This window comes from Lepidothrix coronata, unplaced genomic scaffold (assembly GCF_001604755.1).
Source record: "Lepidothrix coronata isolate B3197 unplaced genomic scaffold, Lepidothrix_coronata-1.0 Scaffold372, whole genome shotgun sequence".
Lineage (NCBI taxonomy): Eukaryota > Metazoa > Chordata > Aves > Passeriformes > Pipridae > Lepidothrix > Lepidothrix coronata.
In genome coordinates, this window is record NW_016690552.1 from 178,002 (window position 1) to 201,546 (window position 23,545).

The 23,545-nt window shown below is 70.6% G+C and overlaps 5 protein-coding genes across 5 annotated transcripts; 3 read left to right on the forward strand and 2 right to left on the reverse strand.

The window, feature by feature from the left end:
* Window positions 1–2,711: 2,711 nt before the first annotated feature.
* Window positions 2,712–6,727, forward strand: LBX2 (ladybird homeobox 2). Its single transcript, XM_017839049.1, has 2 exons — window positions 2,712–3,027; window positions 6,348–6,727. The coding sequence occupies exons 1-2, from the start codon at window positions 2,712–2,714 to the stop codon at window positions 6,725–6,727; spliced, it is 696 nt and encodes a 231-aa protein (XP_017694538.1).
* Window positions 6,728–7,359: 632 nt separating this feature from the next.
* TTC31 (tetratricopeptide repeat domain 31) lies at window positions 7,360–13,198 on the reverse strand. The gene is made up of 16 exons (XM_017839051.1): window positions 13,185–13,198; window positions 12,477–12,829; window positions 11,660–11,779; window positions 11,333–11,586; window positions 11,153–11,236; window positions 10,948–11,016; window positions 10,707–10,841; window positions 10,409–10,622; window positions 9,973–10,063; window positions 9,752–9,893; window positions 8,960–9,061; window positions 8,807–8,879; window positions 8,587–8,728; window positions 8,429–8,503; window positions 7,880–7,982; window positions 7,360–7,715 (listed from the first exon to the last, which is right to left on the reverse strand). Exons 1-16 carry the CDS (start codon window positions 13,196–13,198, stop codon window positions 7,599–7,601), a joined length of 2,088 nt encoding a protein of 695 aa, XP_017694540.1. The 3' UTR covers window positions 7,360–7,598.
* Window positions 13,197–17,440, forward strand: CCDC142 (coiled-coil domain containing 142). The gene is made up of 9 exons (XM_017839052.1): window positions 13,197–14,565; window positions 14,642–14,728; window positions 14,969–15,133; window positions 15,199–15,353; window positions 15,415–15,573; window positions 15,658–15,772; window positions 15,860–16,037; window positions 16,460–16,668; window positions 17,172–17,440. The coding sequence occupies exons 1-9, from the start codon at window positions 13,197–13,199 to the stop codon at window positions 17,438–17,440; spliced, it is 2,706 nt and encodes a 901-aa protein (XP_017694541.1).
* A 782-nt stretch (window positions 17,441–18,222) lies between these two features.
* On the forward strand, window positions 18,223–21,374 carry MOGS (mannosyl-oligosaccharide glucosidase). Its single transcript, XM_017839053.1, has 5 exons — window positions 18,223–18,307; window positions 18,389–18,592; window positions 18,684–18,895; window positions 18,975–19,165; window positions 19,563–21,374. The coding sequence occupies exons 1-5, from the start codon at window positions 18,223–18,225 to the stop codon at window positions 21,268–21,270; spliced, it is 2,400 nt and encodes a 799-aa protein (XP_017694542.1). The 3' UTR covers window positions 21,271–21,374.
* A 167-nt stretch (window positions 21,375–21,541) lies between these two features.
* On the reverse strand, window positions 21,542–23,446 carry WBP1 (WW domain binding protein 1). Its single transcript, XM_017839058.1, has 4 exons — window positions 23,384–23,446; window positions 23,214–23,316; window positions 22,725–22,886; window positions 21,542–22,348 (listed from the first exon to the last, which is right to left on the reverse strand). The coding sequence occupies exons 1-4, from the start codon at window positions 23,444–23,446 to the stop codon at window positions 21,729–21,731; spliced, it is 948 nt and encodes a 315-aa protein (XP_017694547.1). The 3' UTR covers window positions 21,542–21,728.
* Window positions 23,447–23,545: the final 99 nt, after the last annotated feature.

The following is a 23,545-nucleotide window of genomic DNA, read 5'->3' on the forward strand; positions in this document are numbered from 1 at the left end:
CATGAACACACATATAAACACACACGTGAACACACACATCTGTGAACACACGTGAACACATATAAACACACACACACGTGAACACACACATCTGTGAACACACGTGAACACATATAAACACACACACACGTGAACACACACATCTGTGAACACACGTGAACACATATAAACACACACACACGTGAACACACACATCTGTGAACACACGTGAACACACATAAACACACACACACGTGAACACACACACACGTGAACACACACATATGTGAACACACATATGTGAACACACATGTGAACACACACATACGTGAACACACACATATGTGAACACACACACGTGAACACATATAAGCACACACACGTGAACACACACATATGTGAACACACATAAACACACACACGTGAACACACACATATGTGAACGCACACACACGTGAACACATATAAACACACACACACGTGAACACACACGTGAAAATGCATATAAACAAACATACATGAACACACGTACATGTGAACACACCCACGTGAACACACCCGCGTGAACACCCCCCCCCGTGCCCCGGTGGGCTCGTGGTGGGTGCAGGGCACAGCACAGCAGCTGGGGACGGGGTGTGAGTGTCTGGGAGGCGGTGGGACCCTACGTCCCAGACCCCCAGGGCCTCCCAGGGACAGCCCAGGGTGGGAGCTGTCAGTGCCACACGGGTGCAGTGCCCTGGGGTGCCCCCGGTCCCATCCCGTGGACGTGCCCGTCACCGTCCCCTCTGGCCGCGGGCACCCGGCCAGCGCCGGGCACTCGCCCGGCTCCGCAGGAAGCTCCTGTGTTCCTGCATAACCCCCGAGGGCTCGTTTTGTTCCCACCCTGTGGCCTGGTTTGGGGTGAAAAGCGTTTCCTATCCTGTGTTCCCGACAGCCGGAGCCGGCGCTTCCCCCGCCGGGAGGGGCCGGAGGGGTCGGGCAAGGCGCGGGGGGCTCAGCCCGCCCCGGCAGCACCTCGGGGAGCACCTCGGGGGACACAAGTGGAGGGTTGGGGGTGCCAGCGCCACGATCTGGGAGCAGCCCTGAGTGCAGGGATTCGCCCCAAGTGCTGCGGAGCAACGGGTGGGTGCGATGGAGGTGGGGAGGGGGAACGATGGGGTGGAGATGACATCCCCCCCATCAGGGCGAGCACCACTGCTGGAGATCTGCCGGGTCCCTGCAGATACCCGCGCCCCAGCCCGGTGGGACCACTCCCGCGCTCCCAGCCCAGCACTCGACCGCCGAGGTCCCGCCGGCCCCAGAGGAGCCAGAATGTTCCGAGGGGGGAAGGTTTCCTCAGGGGGTGGGCGGCCGCAACTCCCGATCGGCACAAGGGCATGGAATCACCCTGGGCAGCGATTTCTCGTGTGTGTCCTGGAGCGTTAAACCAAAACAGAGCCCAGGGGCTCCCCATGGGGCTGGGACCCCCAGAAAGGGCTGTGACCCCTATTCCCGGCACCCCGGGAGCCTGGGGCCTCGTTACAGCAGTACTGTCCGAAGGGATTGGGCGCGCGGGGGTCCAGCCGAGCCCGGGACAACCGCAGCTCCCTTGGGGGGGTGGGAGTGGGGGTCACAGCTCTCCTGCACCCCGGGACGGGCTCCGTCCCCCGGCGAGAGCTGGCGGCACGTGCAGCCACGGCAGCTCCGCCATCGCCCCGCGCCCGGCGGGGAGGACAAAAGCCGCGTGCGAGGAATCCGTGCAAACGCCGCCGTGCCCGGCACGCCGCCGTGCGAGGGGCCCCGTGTCCCTCTCCCAAACCGAGCCCCCTCCCTCCCCCCCCCGCCAGCCTTTAATTGCTCCGGCTGCTGGGAAATTTCAAGGTTGAATTTGTCAAACTCCGATTTCCAGCCGGGAGATCGCGTTCTGCCTTTGTCAGCAAGATTGGAAAAATCCACACACATACCCCCCCGCCCCTTCCCCACTTCCATAATCCCGGCATCGGCGCTGCCGGATCCCCCTGCACCTGCTCCCCAAACCCGGCTCCGTGTGCTCCCACCGGGCTCCCCCTCATCGTCCGCAGGTTCATTACCGCCCTGACCCCCGTGACCTCGCCGTGTCCCCGATCCCAGCGACGGATCCATGGGGACACCCGGCGGGATTGGGGCTGGGGGATGTCGAATCGCCCCCCCGGAGGGACCATTCGGCATCCCCCAGCCCCTATCCCGCCGGATAATCCGGACGCGGCTTCACCAGCCGGGCCTCACCTGCGTGTGCGGCATCCCGGGATTTTTACGAGCGGCCGAAATCCCGGAGCTATTTGTACTGGGAAAGGGCAGTGGGAATGTGGGGAGGGAGGGGGGATTTATGGCTCTGAAACCCAAAACCCACCCGAAAAGGCTTAATCACTCCCAGCCGCTGCCCCGGAGCTTTTATGGGGCATTTTAGAGCAAAAGAGCCAATAAATTTTTGGGTGAGGGTAAGAGCCACGATGAGGATGAGGAGGGAGCGGAGGGGACAGAGGGGACCCACCAGGGTGGGTTAAAATGGGGGAGACAACAAGGGGGAGGTGCGGGGCTGAGCCCCGGTAGTGGCGGAGAGGGGTCGGTCCCCCCCCTAGACGGGGGGGGCGTCGGTGGCTCCTCCTCCTCCTCCTCCCGGTATCCCGGGCCTTTAAGGCGGTGGAACGGGGATCGCGGGCTGGGGGGGGGTGGGGGGCGGCGGGTCCCCGTCCCGGCGCGGGTCCCGGTCCGGCATGACCTCGGCGGGGGAGGCGGCCGGTTCCCCCCCTCTGCCCGCCGCGGTCGGCGGCCATCGGCGAAGCCCCCTGGACCGGCTCCCGCCCCCTGCCAACACCACCAAACCGCTGACCCCTTTCGGCATCGAGGACATCCTGGGACGCCCCCGCGGCGGGAGCCCCCCCGGGACTGGGACCGGTCCCGCCGCCCCCCCCGCCCCGGCGGGGCCCCGCGGCGGCGGCTGCGCCCCGGCCTCGCCGCTCTGGGCGCTGGAGGAACTCGCCAGTAAAACCTTCCAGGGGCTGGAGCTGGGAATGCTGCAAGCAGCCGGAGGTACCGGGACCGGGGGGCTACCAGGGCGGGGGGGCTCCGCCGGGACCGGGGCGGGCGCCGGGAACTGGGCAGCGGGCACCGGGCAGGTGGCGGGGCCGGCGGGCGGCGGGGGAGGCCGTGGGGAGGCTGGGGATGCCCCTCGTCCCCGGTCCCGGGAAGTTTCCTCCGTGTCCCGAAGGGGCGAGCGCAGCCGGGAGGCCCGGGAAGCCGCCGGCGCTCGCCTGGCGCGGCGGGGACACGCGGCAGCCTCTGCCCGGAGGGAGGGAAGAGCCCCGAGACCGGACACCCGGAGCCAGAGCGAGCCCCGGCCCCGGCGAGCCGCCTCCGGCACCGAGGCACCGGAGCTCCGGGAGCACCGGCCGGGACGGCGCCGACAGCTTTACCGGGAGCCACGGGACCGGGCGGTGGATGAGCCCCGCCGGGCCGTGACCGTGACCGTGACCGAGCGCGGGGGCCGAGCGGCGGATCGGGCCAGGACGCGACGGAAACCTGGTGCGGGCCCCGAGCCCCGGCGGGGACGGCGGCTCTGGCCCGGTTTCGGCCTCCCGCAGCGGCCCGGTACCGGCGGGTGCGACCGACCGTTATGGATGGGGACAAACCGGCTCTGCCGCTCCCGGGCTCGGCCTCACCGGGTGGACGGACAAACGGATACCGACAGACAGAGCGCGGCGCCGCCGGGAAGGAACAAAAACCCCTACTGGGATGGACAGACGGACACGGGCGGACCGATCGGGACTCTGGGACTGACCGGAAAAACCAAGCTCTTACCGAGACAATCCCGGACGGACCGATCGGGGCTCCGGGATTAACGGCAAATCCCTCACACGGACAGACACACGGACAGGCAGAGCGCGGCGCCGCCCGGAATGAATAGAACCGTTACCGGGACGGACAGACCGACTCGGGGAGAACGAGAGGGGCTCCAGTAATTAACGGAAAAATAAAAACACCCTTACCGAAACGGATAGAGAGGATCTCAGTAATTAACGGGGGAAAAACCGTTACCGGGACGGACAGACGAACAGTCGCGGCAGAGCAGCGTTCCGGTGATCAACGGACAGGGGTGGGCGCAACGCGGCTCCCGCCGGTAACGAAAAATCCTTCGGACAGACGGACACGGATCGACCGAGCAGCGCTCCCGTGAGTAACCGAACCCCGTTACCGGTCAGACAGACGGACACGGGCAGAGCTGGGCTCCGGTAGATAAAGGAAAGAAATTCCCTAATTACGGAGCGTCGCTCCGGTAATTAACGAACCGTCGTACAGGGTGGACAGACAGAGTGGGGTCCGTGATTAACGAATAAACCAACCCACTACCGTGTGGAGAGATGGAGAGAACGGAGACGGCTCGAGGCGCCCGGAATTAACGTAAAGCCCCCGTTATCAGATGGACGGCCACGGCCGGGAACGGAATAAACGAACGAAAAATCCCGCAGACAGGCTGATATAAAAGGGGGCGAAAAAAAATCCCCGTTGCTGGGGTGGACGGACGGACAGAAATGTGGTCGATCGGAGCTCCGGGAATTAAGGTAAAAACGCCCGTTACCTGACTGACAGACGGACACGGCCGGAATCGAAAAAAAAAACCCGAAAAAATCCCGTTACCGGGCGAACAGATGGACCGAAACAGGAGCGATCCCCGTTACCGGCCGGGCAGACGGACAGACACGGAAATGGAAAAAAAAAAAAAGAACGAAAAAACCCCGTTGCCTACTGGACAGACGGACAGACTCGGGTGCGATCGGGCCTCCCAGAGCGGAGTGAAGCCCCGGTACCGGCCGGACAGACGGACACGGCCGAGCGGGAATCTAGGAATTAACAAAACCCGATTGCAAACTGGCAGCGGAGAACGGCGGAACGAGCCGGGACCGACGGACAGAGGGAGGTGCCGGTAACTCAGGTAAAAACCTCGTTACCGGGACGGACCCACGGACACGGCCGGAACCGCCCCGGGGCTTCCGTGATGAACGAAAATCCCTCTTCGCAGCTACGAGGGATGGACGGACACGGGAGCGATCAGGGCTCCTGGAGCGGGGGTAAATCCCCGTTGCCGGGACGGACGGACAGAAACGGTGTCGATCGGGACTCCAAGAGCGAAGGGAAAGTCCTGTTACCGGACTGACGGACGGGAGCGATGGGGTTTCGTGACCGCGGTAAAGCCCGTTACCGGGACGAACCGGTAACAGTCCCAACTCAAGCGGGACTCGGCCGAGACGGCCCGGGGCTCTGGTACCGAACGATCGGGGGTCCCGAGGAGCGGAGCTCCCACTATAGGTGGCCGCGGGGGTCACCGCCGTTACCGGGGGACGCACGGTGATCCCGGGAGCCGCGTTACCGAGAGGCGGGTTGGTGCCGCCGGCAGAGGAGGGATGGAACGGGACCGAGAGCGGGAGCAGGAGAGGGACCCGGGCCGCTACCGGGACCCCGCTGGCGGCGTTGAGCCGTAGCCGGGGCCGCGATCCGCGTCTCACCGGGTGCTCTCTACATCGATACCGGCAGCAGCGGCCGCACCGGAGCCGAGAGCGGCGACGGGATCGGATGCAGGGAGCAGCACGGCCTCAAGTCTCCTGGAATCGTAGAGAGGAGGATCTCGGTTTCCGCCGGGGGCTCCCGGCTCCTCGCTCCGCTCCCGTCTCCCTGCTCTGTTCCCGGACCAGCCGCAGGCAGGACACGGGTGGCTCAGCCACGGGCGCAGCGGTGGCGACTTCGACGCGGCCGAGGCCGCTGTGGAACCGATTCCCGACTCCCGGCACCGGGCGTGGTTTGGTTTGCTCGGCTCTGTTGGGCTCGGCTCCGTACGGCACGGCACGGCACGGCTCTTCTGCTTCCGGCTCGACCCGAGCCGGTTCGTCTCCGTTCGACCGGGAGTCGGCGGAGCCGGGGTCCGCCCGCCGTGCCGGTCGCGGCTCGGCGCGATCGGTGCAGGTGCCGTTACCGGTGCCGCTGCCCTGACACTGCTATGCCCAGAGGTCGGGCCCGGTGCAGGCGCCCGTGCCGTTACCCGTTGCTCGGTGCAGGTCCCGCTGCCTTTGCCCTGACCCCGCTGTCCCCGCAGGTCGGGCCCCGCCGTGCTCTGCGGGGCTCGGCGGTGCCGGTGCGGGTCCCGGGCCCCGACACGCTGTCCTCGTACGTCCTTCCCCACCGGGCGCCTCGGGGCCGTTTCCCGTGCCCGGTGCGGGTCCCGGGGCCGGTGCCCTGACCCCGCTGTCCCCGCAGGCACTTCCTGGCGGGCGCCCCGGGGCTATTCCCCAGTGCCGGCGCGGGTTGCGGGGCCGTTCCCCGTGCCCGGTGCCGGTGCCCTGACCCCGCTGTCCCCGCAGGTCCGTCCCCGCCGGGCGCCCCGGGCCCGCGCCCTCCCTGCAGGAAGCGTCGCAAGTCCCGGACCGCGTTCACGGCGCAGCAGCTGCGGGAGCTGGAGCAGCGGTTCCGGCGGCAGCGCTACCTCTCCCCGGTGGACCGGGACGCGCTGGCGGCGCGGCTGGCGCTCTCCGCCGCCCAGGTCATCACCTGGTTCCAGAACCGCCGCGCCAAGCTCAAGCGGGACCTGGAGGAGCTGCGGGCGGACGTGGCCTCGCTGCAGGCGCTGCCCCCCGCCGCCCTCCAGCAGCTGGCGGGGCTGCCCGAGCCCCCGGGGGCTGCCGGGACCGGCACCGCGGCGCCCGCCGAGCTCTCGGAGGAGGAGATCGACGTGGCGGACTGAGCCGAGCCCGCTCGGACCGACTCGCCCCGCTCGGTTCTGCTCGGCCCCGCCCGGGCCGACACTGCTCCGTTCGGCTCCACTCGCCTCGGTCCCGAACGGAGCCGAGCCCGGCCCGGCCCCGCCCCCTCGGTGCACCCATTTTTGGGTATTTTTTTTTGTTCATCTTTCTCTTGTCTCTTTTTTTTTTTTTTTTTAATTTTATTTTCTATCGGCCCCGGTGTAAATATTTGCAATAAAGGCGACACCTTATTATGGAACCCTGATCCCCCCCGGGGACCACTCTGTATCCCCCCATTTTCCAGGCGAGCACTTCCCGCCGCGGGCATTAATTTGTTTTAACCAGTGATTAATTACCGGCTGAGGCCGACCCTCCCCCCCTCAATTTGCATATTAATCAAATTGTATTTGATGTCCCGCCTGTCACTCCCCACCCTGAAGCTCCTGTCACCAGCAAGTGACATTCCGGGGGGGGCTGGAGGGACACGGGAGGGCGAGGGGCAACATGGGAAGGGGACGTGGGGGGCTGGAATAGTGGGGTCCAGGACTGGGGGGGGGGCAGAGAGGGGAGGAGGGTGGAAGGAGGGCTGGGGGGTGGGGGGAGGCACCAATCCAAGGGAAGGAAAAGCCAGAGAGAAGGACAACAGTCTCAGTTTTATTATAAAACCCAAATAGGAAACAAATCCCTGAGGGGCCACGGGGATCAGCCCGGGCCCACCCCCACCAGGCACGAGGGGCTGCGGGGGGGCCCCGACCCCCCCAAGGCAGGAAGAGGGGACACTCACCCCCAGCGTGGGGACAAGGCACAGGCAGGTACAGGCAAGTACAGGCAGGTGCAGGGGGGGGCCCCGGCAGCCCCCCCGACAGAGCAGGGTCATCTGAGCAGCCCCCCGGGGGCAGGACCCCCCCTGGCACGGGGCAGGGGGGCTGGCGTGGCGTGGGACGGGTGCTTGAGCTGCAGCACCAGCTCGCTGCCCTCCACGGTGGCACCCTGGGGACAGGGGGGAGCTGGCACCGGGACAGGCCCCGCGGGCGGGGGTGTCCCAGGGCGGGGGTGTCCCGGGGGGGGTGTCCCAGGGGGAAGTGTCCCAGGGCAGGGGTGTCCCGGGGGGGGTGTCCCAGGGCGGGGGTACCCCCTGTGCCCCCCCAGCTCACCTGCATGGCCCCAAAGGCCGCCTCCGCCGCTGCCTTCCCGCAGAAGTTGATGAAGGCACAGCGCCGGCCCGGGAGCATCCGCACCGAGTGGATCTCCCCGAACCTGGGGGGCACAGACCCCCAAACGTGGGGTGGGCGAGGGTTAGAGATACCCAACCCAGAGGGGTGGGGGGTCAGAGACCCTCAAATGCGGCAGGGGGCTTAGACACCCCCAAATGTGTTCGGCAGGAAAGCATGAAAAATCCTCCAAGATGGAGGGAGAGTACTAGACACCCTCAAAACCACAGGAAGGAGGATCAAAAATCTCCAAATCTGAAGGAAAACAGTTACAAATACCCCAAAGCAGTGCAGTAGAGACCCCCAATGCTGGAGGAAGCTTAGATACCACCAAATCTGGGGAAGTACACCACAGACACCCCCCCCAAAGCTGCCCTTGCAGGTCAGAACCACCAGGGAATGGGGACAGAGACAAGGTTGGGGGACACCAGGGCTGTGCTGGGGGGCCGGGGGTCCCAGGGGGGCAGTACCTGGGTCCCGGGGGTCACTCACCGGCCGAAGGTGCGGCGCAGCACCTTCTCGCTGATCTGGGGGGTGACGTTGCCCACCCAGAGCGGGAAGCAGTCCCTGCCGAGAGCCACCCGGTGTCACCAGAGCCAGCACCACGTCACTGGGGCTCTGGGTCCCCCCAGCCCCCCGGAGCCCCGTACCTGGCAGGGTGGCTCGGTGGCAGTGTCAGGCGGCTGGCAGCCGTGGCAGGTCCCCGTCCTTGGTCTCTCGTGGGGGTTCCCGTGCTCCCCCCACCACCACTCGTGTCACCTGTCTGCTGGCAGCTCCCGCTCGCCCACCCCCCTGCCGAGGGGCCAGGGGGGTCAGCACCCACCGGCACACGGGGACACCCCCGGGGCCCCCCCAGCCCTGGTCCCTTACCGGGGAGAAGCGGCGGCTCCTTGGTCTCAGGCAGGAAAGGGGACACGGGGACCCCCCCGGGGCGGCTGTGCTGCTGTGGGGGGACAGGGCTGAGGTGTGGGGGGCACAGCGGGTGGGGGACAGGGGATGGGGGGCAGGGGAAGGGGGTCTCACCCGCAGCAGGGCCCGGCAGGCCTCCAGCTGTGCAGCAGCCTCAGCGTGGGCCCCATCCCGCAGCAGCAGCTCCTCGAAGGTGCGCGCGGCCTCGGCGTAGCGCTGGGGGCAGCGGGCACCTACAGCCCCCTGCCCGGCCCCACGGGCACCCCACCGCCCAAATGGCACCCCAGGGCACCTACAGCCCCCTGCCCGGCCCCATGGGCACCCCACTGCCCAAATGGCACCCCAGAGCACCCCACAACCCCCCACCCAGCCCCACGGGCACCCCACTGCCCAAATGGCACCCCAGGGCACCTACAGCCCCCTGCCCGGCCCCATGGGCACCCCACTGCCCAAATGGCACCCCAGAGCACCCCACAACCCCCCACCCAGCCCCACGGGCACCCCACTGCCCAAATGGCAACCCAGGAAACCCCACAGCCTCACTGGCATCTGCCAGCCCTCCACCCAGCCCCTTTCCCAGTCCTCCAAGCCCTAGCACCCCACAGACCCTAATTCACACCTGGTTCCTTCATCCTCTTCCCCAACTCTGGCACCCTCAGCCTGTCCCATGCAGCCATAGCACCTCAGAGCTCCCCCAGATCCCCACAGCCCTGACCCAGCCCCACTGGCACCCCACAGCCCCCAACTGAGCCCCAATAGCACCCCATGGCACACTACAGCCTCCTGAAAGCCGCCCCTGGTGTGCTGCAGCCCCTCACCCAGCCATGGCACCCTCCAGGCCCCCTCCAGCCCCCCTGCCCTCAGCCCCCAGCCCCTCTCACAGCCCCTGGAGCCCCCCCCGGGTACCTGCAGCCCCCGCAGGGCCTTGCCCTTGCGGAAGGAGCCCTTGGGCCACCCCGGTTGCAGCCCCAGCGCCGCCTCCGCGTCCCCCAGCGCCTCCTCGTATCGGCCCAGCTTCTCCAGGCAGTACGAGCGGTTCCCCAGGAGCCTGTGGGGACAGGGGGGGTCGCTGCTGCCCGGCCCCCCCACCCTGGGACACCCAGGACCCCCAGGACCCCCCCACTCACCGGTGCTCCCGGGGGTTCAGCTTCAGGGCAGCACTGAAGGCCCGAACGGCCTCGTCGTGCCGGCCCGCCTGGGCTGCAGCGATCCCACGGCCTGGGGGCATGGGGGGCACGGAGCTGACAGGGTCCTCTGGCCTAGGAACAGCCTGCAGCTGTGCCAGCCAGGAGCTCTGCACAGCACCCCCAGGGCAGGGCTGCCCTGGACCTGAGGAGCTGCACAGAGAGACCCCCCAGACCAGAACACCCCGGGCAGGGAGCCCCCCAGCACAGACCACCCTGAGGAGGGAGAACCTCCCTGGCACAGCCCCCCCACGAGCTGGGGAGCAGCAGGGAGAGCCCCCCCCGCACAGAACCCCCAGAGCAGCAGGGAGAACCCCCTTGGCACAGCAGGAGAGCCCCCCCATACCCCCGCCACGTCCCCGGGGGTCCCTGCACTGACCTGCCAGCATCAGGCTCTGCTCCACCGCACTGGGGCCGGGGGGCTGGGGGACCCGGGGGGGGGCAGGGCCCTCCCCACTGCCCTTCTCCGGTGCCCTCCTGCCCGGCTCTGTGTCCCCTGTGCCGGGGGGCCGCTCCCTGCCCGGGGTGGGCAGCCGAACCCCCGCCTTCTCCCGCGCTTTGCAGACGAAGGTGCAGCTCAGGTCCAGCTCCTCCTGGGGGGGAGGGGGGTGGGCAGGCAGAGCCCAGAGACACCCCCCCCCGTGCTCACACAGCCCCCTGGGGAGAGCCTCACTCACCTCTGCTCCCTCTGTGTCCTCTGGTGGGGCTGTGGAGTTCTCAGGGTGTGGGGAGGGGTCTGTGCACTCCCCCTCCTCCTCAGCACCATCCTGGGGGGAGCCAGTGCCTGTGAGACCACTCGGGACTGGGGGACTCTGCAAGGACAGGGAGGGAGAAGGGTGGCTGGTGTAGGTGGTGCTGACCAGTCCCCAGCTCTGGGGACCCCCAGGACAGCTTGAGGGGGTCGGAGAAGTCACTCACTGGGTCAGTGTTCTCCTTGTTCTTCTGCTCTTGACCCAGTTTCTCCCGTTTTTTCCGGTCTTTTTGCTTCTGTAAAGGGAAGAGACGAAGCCATCATAGCAATGCAGGCCCTCCCAACCCCCCCCGGCCCTGCACCCCCAGGGCTCAGGGACAGCAGCTGCCTGCACGCCAGGGGCTGGCAGTGACCCCCCCAGGGCTCACCCACCTTCTTCTTCAGCTTTTTTTTCTCCGCTTTCCTCTTCACCCGCTCCTCCTCCGCTACCAGCTCCTGCGCGTTCCTCTCCGCCTCCTGGGGGAAGGACACGGTGACGGCCCCTCTCGCGATGCCAGCCCAGGACCCCCCAGCCCCTGGAGAGCGGGAGGGGGCGGGGGGGAAATTGCCCACCTCTGCCGTGAGCCGGGCCCAGCGGGGCGTGGGCAGCCGGTCCAGCCGCACCTCCAGGGCGCTCGGGGGGGTCCGGGGGGGCTGCGGCACGGGCGGCTCCGCGCACAAGAAGGATTTGCGGAAGCCGCAGTAGCTGTAGGGCCGGGGCCGCTCCGCGAGGGGAACGTCCAAAAACTCATCCCGCTCCTCGTAATCTGTGTCGGACTCGTCCTCGTCATCATCCCCCAGTTGGTAGAAATCCTCCAGCCTGGGGCCTGGCGGGAGAGCGGAGGGCGTGAGGGGCAGCTCCCGGGCACCGGGACCCCCGATACCCCCTGCCCGACTCACCGTCGTCCCAGAGCAGACACACCTCCCCCCCCTCGTACTGGATCACCGTCTGGGAGGGGCCCTGCGGCAGCACCGGGAGGTCGCCGAGGCCGGACAGGCGGTGCCAAGGGCAGAAGGGCGCTGCGGAGAGCGCAGGCGGCCGTGAGCCGGCGGAGGTGGAACCGAAACCCGGCCGGCCCGAGCCCCGCTCCCCGGCCCTGCCCCGGGCTCCCCCTTCGCGCCCCCCCGGCCCGTACCGCCGCTCCAGCCGCCGGGGCCGGGCGTGCAGCCCCAGGGGCAGGCGGCGGAGGCGGCCCCGCAGGCGGAGCTGCCCGGGCCGGACCCGGACCCGGACCCGGACCCGGACCCGTCCCGGTCCCGCGTGCCGCCCGCGCCCCCGCCCCGCATCGCCGCCAGCCCCGCGCGCCGGAAGCGCGTCACGGCACCGACGGGAAGTGGGGCAGGGCGCCGGTTGAGGCCGCCCCGCTGCCATGTTGGGTGCGGGCAGGACGGCGGCCCGCAGGGCCCGCACTGAGCGGCACCGGCGCTCCGCGTCCCCTCCCGCCGCCCGCGCCTGCCCCGAGGCCGCGGGCCCGGCCGCTCCCCGCTGCTCGTCCCGCCCCCCGCGCCGATCCCCTCCCGTCGGCCAGCCAGGCCCGACCCCCCGGATTAGCCCGGGCACGGCCTAAGCCTCTTTGCTGCCGCCGCCCCCGGGATGGCCCGGCATGGAGGCCGGCGGCGCTGAGCGACGCGGCGGGGAGCTCTGCCTGCAGGTGAGGCCACGCGGGGAGGGGGGTCCGGACTCCCCTCACGGGGAGCGGCGGGGCCGGGGCGGTACCAGGGCGGGCAGGGGGGCACCGGGCCCGCGCAGCGCGGCGTCTCCATGGCAACGGCCATGGAGGGGGCGTGGCCAAAGGGCTGGGGGCGTGACCGGTCAGACATGGGGCGTGGCTATTGCGGAAGGGGGCGTGGTCAGCGCGGAGGGCTCCGCCGCTGCCAGCGCGGAGGGGCGGGACTAAGGGGATGGCCCCGCCCCATCGGCGGTGGCCCCGCCCCTCGCCCCAGCCCGGGGGTCCTGAGCCCCCCGCACCCCTCAGGTGGGCGACGCCGGCCTGGGCGGCCTCATCCTGCTGCTGCTGACGGCCCGGCCGGCCCCGGGTGATGGGGCGGCCCGCGGGGAGCTCCTCGAGCCTGGTGAGACACTCAGGAGGCTGCGGGGACCTTGAGGGGCTGTGGGGTCCTGGGGTGTTGTGGTGACCCTGAGGGGGTATGGGATTCTGGGGGACTGTGGGGACCCTAATGGGGTGTGGGGTCCTGGGTCGACTACGGGAACCGCGGTGGGTTATGAAGATCCTGGGGATAGTGTGTGGGACCTAACGGGATATGGGAACTGGGGGGAACTATGGAAACCCTGATGGGGTTCTGGGACTCCCTGGGTGTCCAGGGGGCTGGGGGGCTCAGGGCTGGGGTGGCAGAGATGAGGGGGTTGTGGGCACAGGCTCCCCCACCTGAGGGTCTGTGCCCCACCGCGAGGTCCCTGCCCCACGCTGAGGGTCCCATGCCCGCAGGCGGGCTGCGGGGGCCCCTGGCGCGCTCCCTGCAGCGGGCAGAGGCCATGCTGCGCAGCTGCGTCACCCCGGGGCTGTGGCGCCTGCTGCCCCCGCGGCCCCGCCGGCGCGGCGACGGCGACAGCGACGACGAGGACGAGGACGAGGCCGCGTCCATCGTGACCCCGCTGGAGCAGAGCTTCGCGGGGCTGCGCCGCTGCCTCCGCGTCTGGGAGGACCCTCGCACCGAGACCTTCCAGGGGCACGTGCGGCCCCGTCCCGGCAGCACCGGCGACTTCTCGGAGGACGCGGTGCGGCAGCGCGTGGCGGCGCGGGGGGCGGCCCTGCACGCGCTGCTGCGGCACCGCCACCTGCTCCGCCTGGCCCGGGACTTCGCCCGGCGCCTCAAGGCCTCCTCCGACTTCCTGCGGCGCCTGCTGGCGCTGCCGGCGCCGGGGGGGCTCGGGGGCTGCGCGGGGCCGGCGCTGCGGGAGCTGTGCCTGGAGCTGCGGGCGCACGCGGGGCACTGGGCCGCGCTGCGGCGGCGGCTGCGGGGGGACGCGTGGCTGCGGGTGCTGCCGCGGCACCGGCGCGAGGCCGTGGCGCACATGCGGCGGGCGCTGCTGCTGCCGGCGCTCATGGCCGCGCGCCTGGCCTGGCGGCACGCTGAGGGGTGCCTGCGGGCGCTCGGCCGCCCCGGGACCTCCGCCCCAGCCCCCGAGAGCCTGGCTGAGCTCTTCCAGGGGCTGGAGATCTACAACCGCGTGGTGCAGGGGCTGGCGGAGGAGCTGGGCCCCGAGGCGGGTCCCGGGGGTCTCCCCGCTCCCTTCACGGTGGACGGGGTGCTGCGGGTGCTGGCGGCCGAGCGCGGCCGGGCCGTGGCCGAGCGGCTGCAGCCCCTCCTGCAGCCCCGGGGTGGGGACATCAGGGACGGACACGTGTGCTGGGAGGACGTGGCGGTGCCGTGGCCGCGAGGGCACGATGCTGCGGGGACGGACGCGGCGACGGACGCGGCAGGTTCCGGAGCAGACGCGCTGCCGGGGCTGGCGGCCGAGCTGCAGGAGCTGTGCCTGGAGGACGAGGAGCTGACGGGACACGTTTTGGGGGCGCTGGTGGCCTCGGCCGACAGCCTGTGGCAGCCGGTGGTGTCTGAGAGCCCCAAGCCCACGGGGCCGCGCCCGGGCAGCGCGGGCGGCTGGAAGTCGGTGCGGTGGCTGGACACCGCCCGCGGCCCCGCGGCCGCCGCGCTGGGCGCCCAATACCGCCCGCTGCTCTGGGGTGCTGTGGGGGCCGCGCTGGGGCACGGCCTGGGCACCCCCTCCACCACCCCGAGTGCCACCGTCACCACGGCGCAGGAGCTGAGCCGCGCGCTCGCCGTGGGTACGTGGGGACACGGGGGGCAGGGGCTGCCAGCGGGGATCCCTGCCCTGCCCTGACCCTCCGTGTGCCCCCGCAGCCCGTGTGCCCCCCGAGTGCCAGGAGGAGCTGGGGGTGCTCTGCCTGCGCCTGATGTGCCGGAGCATCCTCTGCAGCTGGGACGTGGGTACGGGGGGCTGGGGGAAGTATGGGGTGGGGGACGGGGGTACAGGGTTAGGGAGCAGCGTTAGGGAGATCTGGGGTGCAGGTGTGGGGTACACCGTGGGCATGGGATGAGGGAGTGGGGGGTGATCTGGGGGGTATGCAGTGAGGGTGTGGGGTGCAGGGTTTGTGGTCCAGGGTGCAGGTGTGGGGTACAGCGTGGGATGTGTGCAGTGTTGGGGGCTTCTGACTGTTTCCTCCCCAGATTTCACCTGTGCCCTGGGCTCGGGGCTGTCAGACAAGTGCTTGGGGGTCCCAGGGGGGCCCCCTGGGCCGGGGTGCAGCCGCACGGCGCAGCAGCTCCGGCGCCTCTTCCCAGCCCTGGTGCTGGCCCTGCGCTGCCTGCGCCCGCTGCCCACCCACCCACACGGTGAGCAGGGTCTGGGGTGCATGGGGGGGCACGGGGGTCCCCTCTGTGCTGACCCCTGCCCCCAGCATCCCCTGGGGGTCCCTGCCTGCGGCTGCAGGTGCTGAGCCGGTGTCTGGCGGCGGCGGCGGCGGCTCACGCGTGGCTGACGGGCAGGGCCGGGCGGTACCTGGCGGCCTGGGCGCTGCCCCAGTTCCTGCTGCTCACCCAGGGAGACCTGCAGGTATGAGGGCCTGGGGGGCACGGGGGCTGGGGCTTGGATTCACCCTCCTGCTCCCCTCCAGGTGCTGAAGGCAGAGACAGAGCAGCTGGCACTGCAGGTGAGTGGGACCTTCCCAGAGCCGGGGGACACTGATGGGGACACCCCCCCAAAGCCACTCCTCCTGTCCCCGTGGGAGCTCCAGCTGTGCCGGCAGATCCACGGAGTGGCCAACAACATCCAGGTACGGCAGGACCCGCGTGGGGGGTCCTGAGCAGAGGGGTGCCCTGGGTGCCTGTGTCACCCCATGTCCCCCGCCATGCCCCAGCTCTTCTCCGGGGACGTGCTCCAGATGTTCTCCACCAGCTGCAAGCGGCTCTCGGCCGAGATCTTTGACCAGACGATGCCTCTGGGCCGGCACTGGCGGCTCGGGCCACGCGCCGGTGGGTGCGGGGGGCTGGGGGCATGTTGGGGTGCTCGGGGGGCTGTGGGGAGTCACAGCGCTGAGCGGGGTCCCCGTGCTCCCCCAGAGCTGCCCAGCACCCCCAGCGCGTACGCGGCGGCCGCGGTGCAGGCGGTGCTGGGGCAGGTGCTGCAGGGGGCACAGGCCCTGCCCCGCGATGCCCAGGCACCCACCCTGGCACGGGTCACCACGGCCTTCCTGGAGGCCTGGATGGACCACATCCTCACCCACAGGATCAAGTTCAGGTACTGGGGACAGGGCTCCACACCCAGTGCCACAGCCAAGGGGCAGTGTCAGGGGCGCCTTTGTAGTCCTGGGGGCAGAGCGGGGGTCCCAGTGACGGTGCTGGGGGTCCAAGAGGTGGGGCCAGGGGGCCTGGTGAGGGTCCCGGGGGTCCTGGTGGAAGTTTCAGGAGTCCCAGTGCAGTAACAGGGGGCTCAGTGGCAGTGCTGGGGGTCCCATGACAGGGCGGGGGTCGCAGTGGCAGGTTGGGTGTCCTGGTAGCAGTTCAAGGAGTCCCAGTGGGGGTCTCGGGGGTCCTGGTGGGCAGTTCTGGGGCTCTGGTGGCAGTTCCGGGGTCCCAGTGGGGGTCCCAGGATGCGGTGGCGGTGCGGGGGGGTCCCGGGGAGGTCCCGAGGGTCCCAGGCCCACCCTGGCCCCGTCCCAGCCTGCAGGGGGCCATGCAGCTGCGGCGGGACTTCGAGGCGGTGCGGGAGCTGCTGTGCTCGGAGCGCTCCGGGCTGGCCCCCGAGGCCCGGCAGGCGCTGCGGGCGCTGCGCGTGTTCCGCCACACGGACACGGCCGTGCGCTGCCTCCTGCAGCAGCCCGGGGGGCGCGGCGGGCACGGCCGCGGCTGGGCCGGGCTGCGGCGCTGCTGTGAGAGCCGGGATGGGGCGGGAGTGGGACGGGGTGGGCTGGGGGGTGGCGTGGAAGGGGTGGAATGGGAGGATGGGGTGGAATATGGGCATGGGGTGGGATGGGGTGGGAGTGGGATGGGAATGGGAATGGGGAGGGGGAGGAGATGGGGATGGGGATGGGGAGGAGATGGAGATGGGATGGGATGGGATGGAGTGGGATGGGGTGGGATGAGGTGGGGTGGGGTGTGATGGCATGACATGGAATGGAGGTATGCAGATGGGGCGGGGTGGAATGGGGATATGGAGTGGGGAGTGGGATGAGGTGGGGATGAAATAGGGATGGGATGGGGGTGGGACTGAAATAGAGGTGGGATGGAGATGGAGAAAGAATGAGGACGGGGACTGGGACAAGGATGGGGGTGGAGATGAAGATGGGAACATCAGGGAATGAGAACTAGGACGGGGACACGGAGTCCCAGCAGGAGCAGGATCCAGTATCCCAGTCCGTCCATCCCTCCCCAGGCTCGGACGAAGGCGCCCACCCCCTGGATCCACCCCCGGACCCCCTGCCCGTTCTAGACCCCCTGGAGGTGGCGGTCCCGCTGCCGGGGCCGCCCCCGCCGGGCGCGGGTGGCGATGTGCCGGGCGATGTGCCGGGCAGTGCCCGCGGCGCCGCTGCCGAGCCGCCGCTCCCGGGCAGCCCCCAGCAGTGGCTGTCCCTGCGGCTGCACCGCGCCCGCCGCTGGAGAGTGCCGGGGCTGCCCTGCGTGGGCAACAGCCCCGAGGGCTGACCTGCAATAAACCCACCCCACCCGTCCCGGCCACCTCTGCAAGGGGGGCACGGGGGATGGGGGTCTGACAGCGCCGGGCCGGGATCTGAGATTGCAACTGGGACCGCTTACTGGTGGGGCGGGATCTAACGGGGACTCCTGGGGGGATGTGGGGCGTCCTGGGGAGATGGGAGGTGCAGGGTGGATGTCCCATGGGGGACAATGGGGCAGCTGGGGGTTTCTTGGAGGCCCTGGAGAGTCTGGGAGTACCCTGGGGCTTCCAGGGGATGCCAGGGATGCAGGATGGGGGTCCTCGAGGAGACCAGGGGTGGTCCCAGGGGATAGTGGGTGTTCATAGTGGGGGTCCATGGGGGTCCTCGAGTAGACCAGGGGTGGTCCCAGGGGATACTGGGTGTTCATAGTGGGGGTCCTTGGGAGGTCCCCAGGGAGGTCGGGCATCCGTGGGGGTCCTAGGAAAGGCTGGGGGATTCCTGGCTGGGGTCCCTTTGGGGGCACTGTTGGGGTGGCGGATGGGGGGTCAGTGTAGCCGGGACCCCCCAGCTATGGGGCTGACCAAGGGAGATAACGAAGTGGTTTCTAAGGGCGTGGTGAGCATGGACTGGGTGGAAGGCGGGGTTGGGGGCATGCTGGGGGGGTCCTTGTCCCCTCGGGGCCGGTTTTGGGTCGGGCGGGGGTCCCCGGGAGGACAGAACCGCGCGGGGTCCTCCCGCCCGCCAGGGGGCGCGCGCGGCGCTCCCCGCAGCCCGTCGCGCGGCGCTGACGCTCCGGGCGCGCCCGCGGCCATGGCGGGGGAGCGGCGGCGGCGTGGCGGGGACGGGCCCCGGGAGCGGCCCCGGGAGCGGCCGCGGGAGCGGGACCCGAAACACCGCCAGCAGCAGAAGCAGCAGCAGCAGCCGCGGGGCCCGGGCCGGGGCCGGACGGTGCTGGTGGCCTCGGCGGCGGCGGCAGCGCTGGCGCTCGGTCTCGTGGCGGCGGCGACCGAGTGGAGCCGGTGGAGCGAAGCCTCGCGCCTCGTCACCCCCCATCCCGCGCCCCCCGCCGTCCCCCCCGGCTCCACCGGGCCCCTCGCCTCGCCCACCTACTTCTGGGGCACGTACCGGCCGCACGTGTACTTCGGGATGAAGACGCGGAGCCCGCGCTCTGTCGTGACCGGTGAGGGGGGCGCGGGCGGGGGCTCCGCCCCGGGGCTCCGCCGGCCCCGCTGCCGCCCCGGGAGCCTCCCCTGACCCCCCGCGCCCCCCAGGGCTGATGTGGCTGCAGCACGGCGGCGGCCTGCGGCACACGTGCGAGAGCGGCGACGGGCCGGCCCGGTACGGGTGGGTGATGCACGACGGGGAGAACTTCGGCGTGCAGGAGATCCGCGACGGGCGGCTGCTGCTCAGGACGGAGTTCGTCAAGCAGCCGGGGGGAGACCACGGCGGGGACTGGAGCTGGAGGGTCACGGCGAGGACGGAGGTGAGCGCAGGGAGAGCGGGAGAGGCGTTGGGATGCCGGGGACCCTCCGTCACTCTCCTGCTCCTGCTCCTACCCGCAGGGCAAAGGCCCGGCCCCGCTCCTGTCCCTGTTCTTTTACGTGGCCACGGACGGGCAGGGGGAGCTGCGGCCGGTGCTGCACAACGGGACCCGCCTGGCGGCCGTGGAGGGAACATCGGAGGAGCTCGGGAACTTCACCCTCACCTTCCTGCCCCCAACGGGGGAGGGTGAGGAGGAGCCTAAATACGCCAGGTGAGTCACTGGAGCACGTCCCCCAACCCCTCCACGGCCCCTCCATCTCCGCCCACCTTTTGTCTCCTCTGTTCCCCATTCCATGACTCCATGTCTCTCTCTCTCTCTCCCTGTGTCCTCCCCTTTTCTCTTCCCTCATCTCCCCTTTTCTCTTCCCTCATCTCCCCCATGTCCCCCCTTTCCCTAATATCCAGTGTGCCCTTCTGCATCCCATCTGTGTCCCCTCATGTCTCCTCCCTGCATTCCTCCATCTCTTCCACCTTTCCCCTGACTCCATGTCCGCTGTGTCCCCCTCTCCCTGACTCCTCATCTCCCTCGTGTCTCCCCCCACCTGACTCTCCCACCTCCCCCCCGTCACCCCATCTGCCCCCCATCCCTGACCCCCCGTCTCCCTCAGCTACAACTTCCTGGCCGCGGGGGTGCCGGGGCTGCACCGCCTCACGGAGCTGGTCCAGCGGAGCCTCCGGGAAGCCTCGTTGTTCTCTCCGCCGGGGCGGCCGCGGCGCCACTACCTGGGGGTGTCCAGGACGGGGGGCCTGCCCGGGGAGCCCCCGCAGGGGCAGCTGCTGCTGCACCAGGTGACGCTGGAGGCGCCGGCGGTGCTGGAGGTGGTGCTGGAGTCGGGCAGCGCGGCGGGGGCGCGGCGGGGGCGGCTGGCGGGGCAGGCGCTGGGCGCGGCGCTGGCCCGGCACGCGGCCGCCTTCGAGCGCCGCTTCGAGGACACCTTCGGGCTGGGGGCGCGCGGGGCGACCCCCCCCCAGCGCCGCTTCGCCCAGGCCGCGCTCAGCGAGCTGCTGGGGGGGCTCGGCTTCTTCCACGGCCGCTCCCTGCTGCGTTCGGAGCGCAGCTCGGAGCCGCTGCCCGGCCCCGAGGCCGTGCTGTTCACGGCCGCGCCCTCGCGCTCCTGCTTCCCGCGGGGCTTCCTGTGGGACGAGGGCTTCCACCTGCTGCTGCTGGCCCGCTGGGCGCCCGCGCTGGCCCGCGACGTGCTGGCGCACTGGCTCGACCTCATGAACGCCGACGGCTGGATCCCGCGGGAGCAGATCCTGGGGGACGAGGCGCGGGCCAGGGTGCCCCCCGAGTTTGTGCTGCAGCACAGCGAGACGGCGAACCCCCCGACGCTGCTGCTGGCGCTGGAGCGGCTGCTGCCCGACGCGCCCCTGCCCTACCTGCGCCGCCTCTCCCCGCGCCTGCGCGCCTGGTTCTCGTGGCTCAACCGCACCCAGGCCGGCCCCGAGCCCCTCACCTTCCGCTGGCGCGGCCGCGATGCCGACGCCGAGCGCTTCCTGAACCCCAAGACGCTGGCGTCGGGGCTGGACGATTACCCGCGCGCCTCGCACCCGTCGGAGCAGGAGCGGCACCTGGACCTGCGCTGCTGGATGGCGCTGGGCGCCCGCGTGCTGGCGGCGCTGGCCGAGCGCCTGGGGGAGCCCCCCGAGCCCTACAGCGACATGGCCCTGGCGCTGAGCGACAACGCCCTGCTGGAGCGGCACCACTGGGCGCCCGAGCTCGGCGCCTTCGCCGACTTCGGCAACCACAGCACGGCCGTGGCGCTGCGCTGGCACCGCCCGGCCCCCGTGCCCGGCCAGGCCCCGCCGGCCCCGCGGCTGCGCCGGGAGGTGCGGGAGGCGCCGCGGCCGCGCTTCGTGGGCGCGCTGGGCTACGTGAGCCTGTTCCCGCTGCTGCTGCAGCTGCTGCGCGCAGACTCCCCGCGCCTGCCCGCGCTGCTGGGCGCCATGCGCAGCGAGGCGAAGCTCTGGACGCCCTTCGGGCTGCGCTCGCTCGCCCGCGACAGCCCCTGGTACCTGCAGCGCAACACCGAGCACGACCCCCCGTACTGGCGCGGCTCCGTCTGGGTCAACGTGAACTTCCTGGCGCTGCGGGCGCTCCACGGGTACGCGCACACGGCGGGGCCGCACCGCGAGCAGGCGGCGCAGCTGTACCGGGAGCTGCGCCACAACCTGGTCACCAACATGTTCCGGCAGCACGAGGCCACCGGGTTCCTGTGGGAGCAGTACCGGGACAGCGACGGGGCGGGGCAGGGCTGCCACCCCTTCGCGGGCTGGTCCGCGCTCGTCGTGCTCGCCATGGCTGAGGACTATTAGTGGGGGGTTCCTGTGCCCCCACCGTGAGCTCAGGGCCAGGGGAGGTGCTGGGGGGCTGTGCTGGAGCCCCCTCATCTCCTCTGCAATAAACCTCCATGACCATGGCCTGTTCCTGTCCGGGTCAGGGTGTTGCTGTGTCCCCTGTGCTGCTGGGGGTCTTTGCCCCAGCTCAGCCCCATGTCCCCAAGCCACGGCGGGTTTCTTTGTCCCCTCCCTGATAAGTTGGGGGGCCCAACCCAGCCCAGCACCTTCATCACACCAGGGCTCCGGTACCTCCACGTCTCTTTAATGGTGAGAGAACGCACCAGGACCACCCACCCCCACTGCCTGGGCCCCCCGCGGCGATGGGGCCCCCCCAGGCAGCAGCACCAAGGGCACGGTGGGTGGGGGGCCCAGAAGCAGTTTGGAGGGGAGGGGGCTCCGGCAGGGCCACACCATGAGTGGGGTCACCGTGGAGGTCAGTCGGGGTGAGGGGCCCCCGGGGGCTCTGTGGTGAGTCCAGACCCCAGCAGGGGGTCCCGGGGGGGCTCAGACAGGCAGCGCAGGTGAGCCAGGCCCCCCCCACCCCCTGGCCCCCCGCAGCCCTCGGCCTCACCCTCCTCCTCCTCCAGGCCCCGCCCCACCTCGATGCCCGAGTCCCCCGTGAGCCGCCGGTGCCGCCCAGGGCCGCCTTCCCCCCGGGCCGCACCGCCCACCCCCTCTTCACCCCCCTCGGTGTAGGAGCAGGGGCCGGCCTCGGCCTCGGGGAAGTCCAGGGGGCCGCGTTTGGAGGGGCCCCCACAGGCCGGCGGCTCCTCTGGCAGGGGCAGCTCCCAGCTGGCGCCGGTGCTGCTGGAGCCGCCGGCGGTGCTGCCCCCCGGGCCCGGCCCCGGCTCCGGGTCCGTCTCGTCGGTGCCCGGCGCCGACAGCGAGGAGCTGCTGGGGGAGGAGGCGCAGGAGCAGCCGCAGGAGCAGGAGCTGCAGCCCCCGGAGGAGCCGGGGGACAGCGAGGGGCTCCCGGGGCTGTAGGGCGGCGGCGGCGTCCCGGGGCGCTGGGCCACCTCCTCGTACGCAGGGAGCTTGAAGGAGGCCAACAGCCCTGGGGGGGACAGCGGGGTCAGGGGAGCACCCGGGGGGGCACGGGGCAGGGCTGGGGGGTACAGGGAATGCCAGAGGACATGGGAGCAAAGGGGGCAGAGCTGGGGGGATGCAGGGCTGGAAGGGATCCCAGAGGGGAGGGAGCTGGAAGGCTGAGCCCGGGGCAGGGCTGGGGAGGGGGAAATGGAGGGCCTGAGTGGAAAAGCCAGGGGGAAGGGGATATGGGGAGGGGCAGGGGAGGGGGATGTGGGGTTAGGGGGGATGCTGGTGCTGGGGGAGGCACAGGAGGGTCCAGGGTGCCCTGACTCATACAGACCCCCCATGGAGGAAGGTTACTGGCAGGGCTGGGGGCGCGGGGGGTCCCTGTGCCCACTCACGGAGGTCCCCCGCGGAGGGGGGGTACTGGCAGGCACCGTGGTAGGCGATGAGGTTGATCTCGCGCTGCCGCTGCTGCTGCTGCAGGCGGAGCTTGGCCCGGCGGTGCCGGAACGCGCAGCAGCAGCTCAGCAGGATCAGGATGGTCCAGAGCAGCCAGAACCCTGCGGGGCGGGGGGGCAAAGCGGGGGTCACCCTCACACACAGTCCCGCCCCCCGGCGTCGGGCTGCAGCCCCCGGGCCCCAGAACCCCCAGAGTCCCCACATCTCCGGGGAGCCTCCGACCTCCCCCAGACTCTCCGGAGCCCCCGGCCCCCCCTCGACCCACAGCTCGCCCGGGACTCCCCGATCCCCGCTGGAACCCCCGCTGTCACTCAGCCCCCCCCAGAGCCGCAGGACCCCCTCGGAGCCCTTGGGCTCCCCAAACCCCCGGACTGCCCTCGACCCCCGCGGCAGCTCCGCTCCCCCCGTTCCGCGGTGCCCGCACTCACACCACAGCTCGTAGTAGTAGGTGCAGCAGCCGCTCTCCCCGCAGCAGTGCCCGGTCTCGCACACGTAGGGCCGGTTGTTCACCCCCGGGCAGAACTCCCGGGCCTGCGGGCACGGCCGCACCGTCACCGCGGCCCCGCGCGCGGCCCCCCCGCCCCGGCCCGCCCGGTACCTGCGGGTGCTGCCGGCCCAGCAGCGCGGCCCAGGCCCCCTCGGCGCTCCCGGGCCGCTCCATGGCGCCGCCGCCTACAGCCCGCCGCGGCCCCGCGCCCGCCCAGCCGCGGCCCCCGCCGCCCGCAGCAGCCGCCGCCGCCCCGCCGCCACCGCCGCCGCC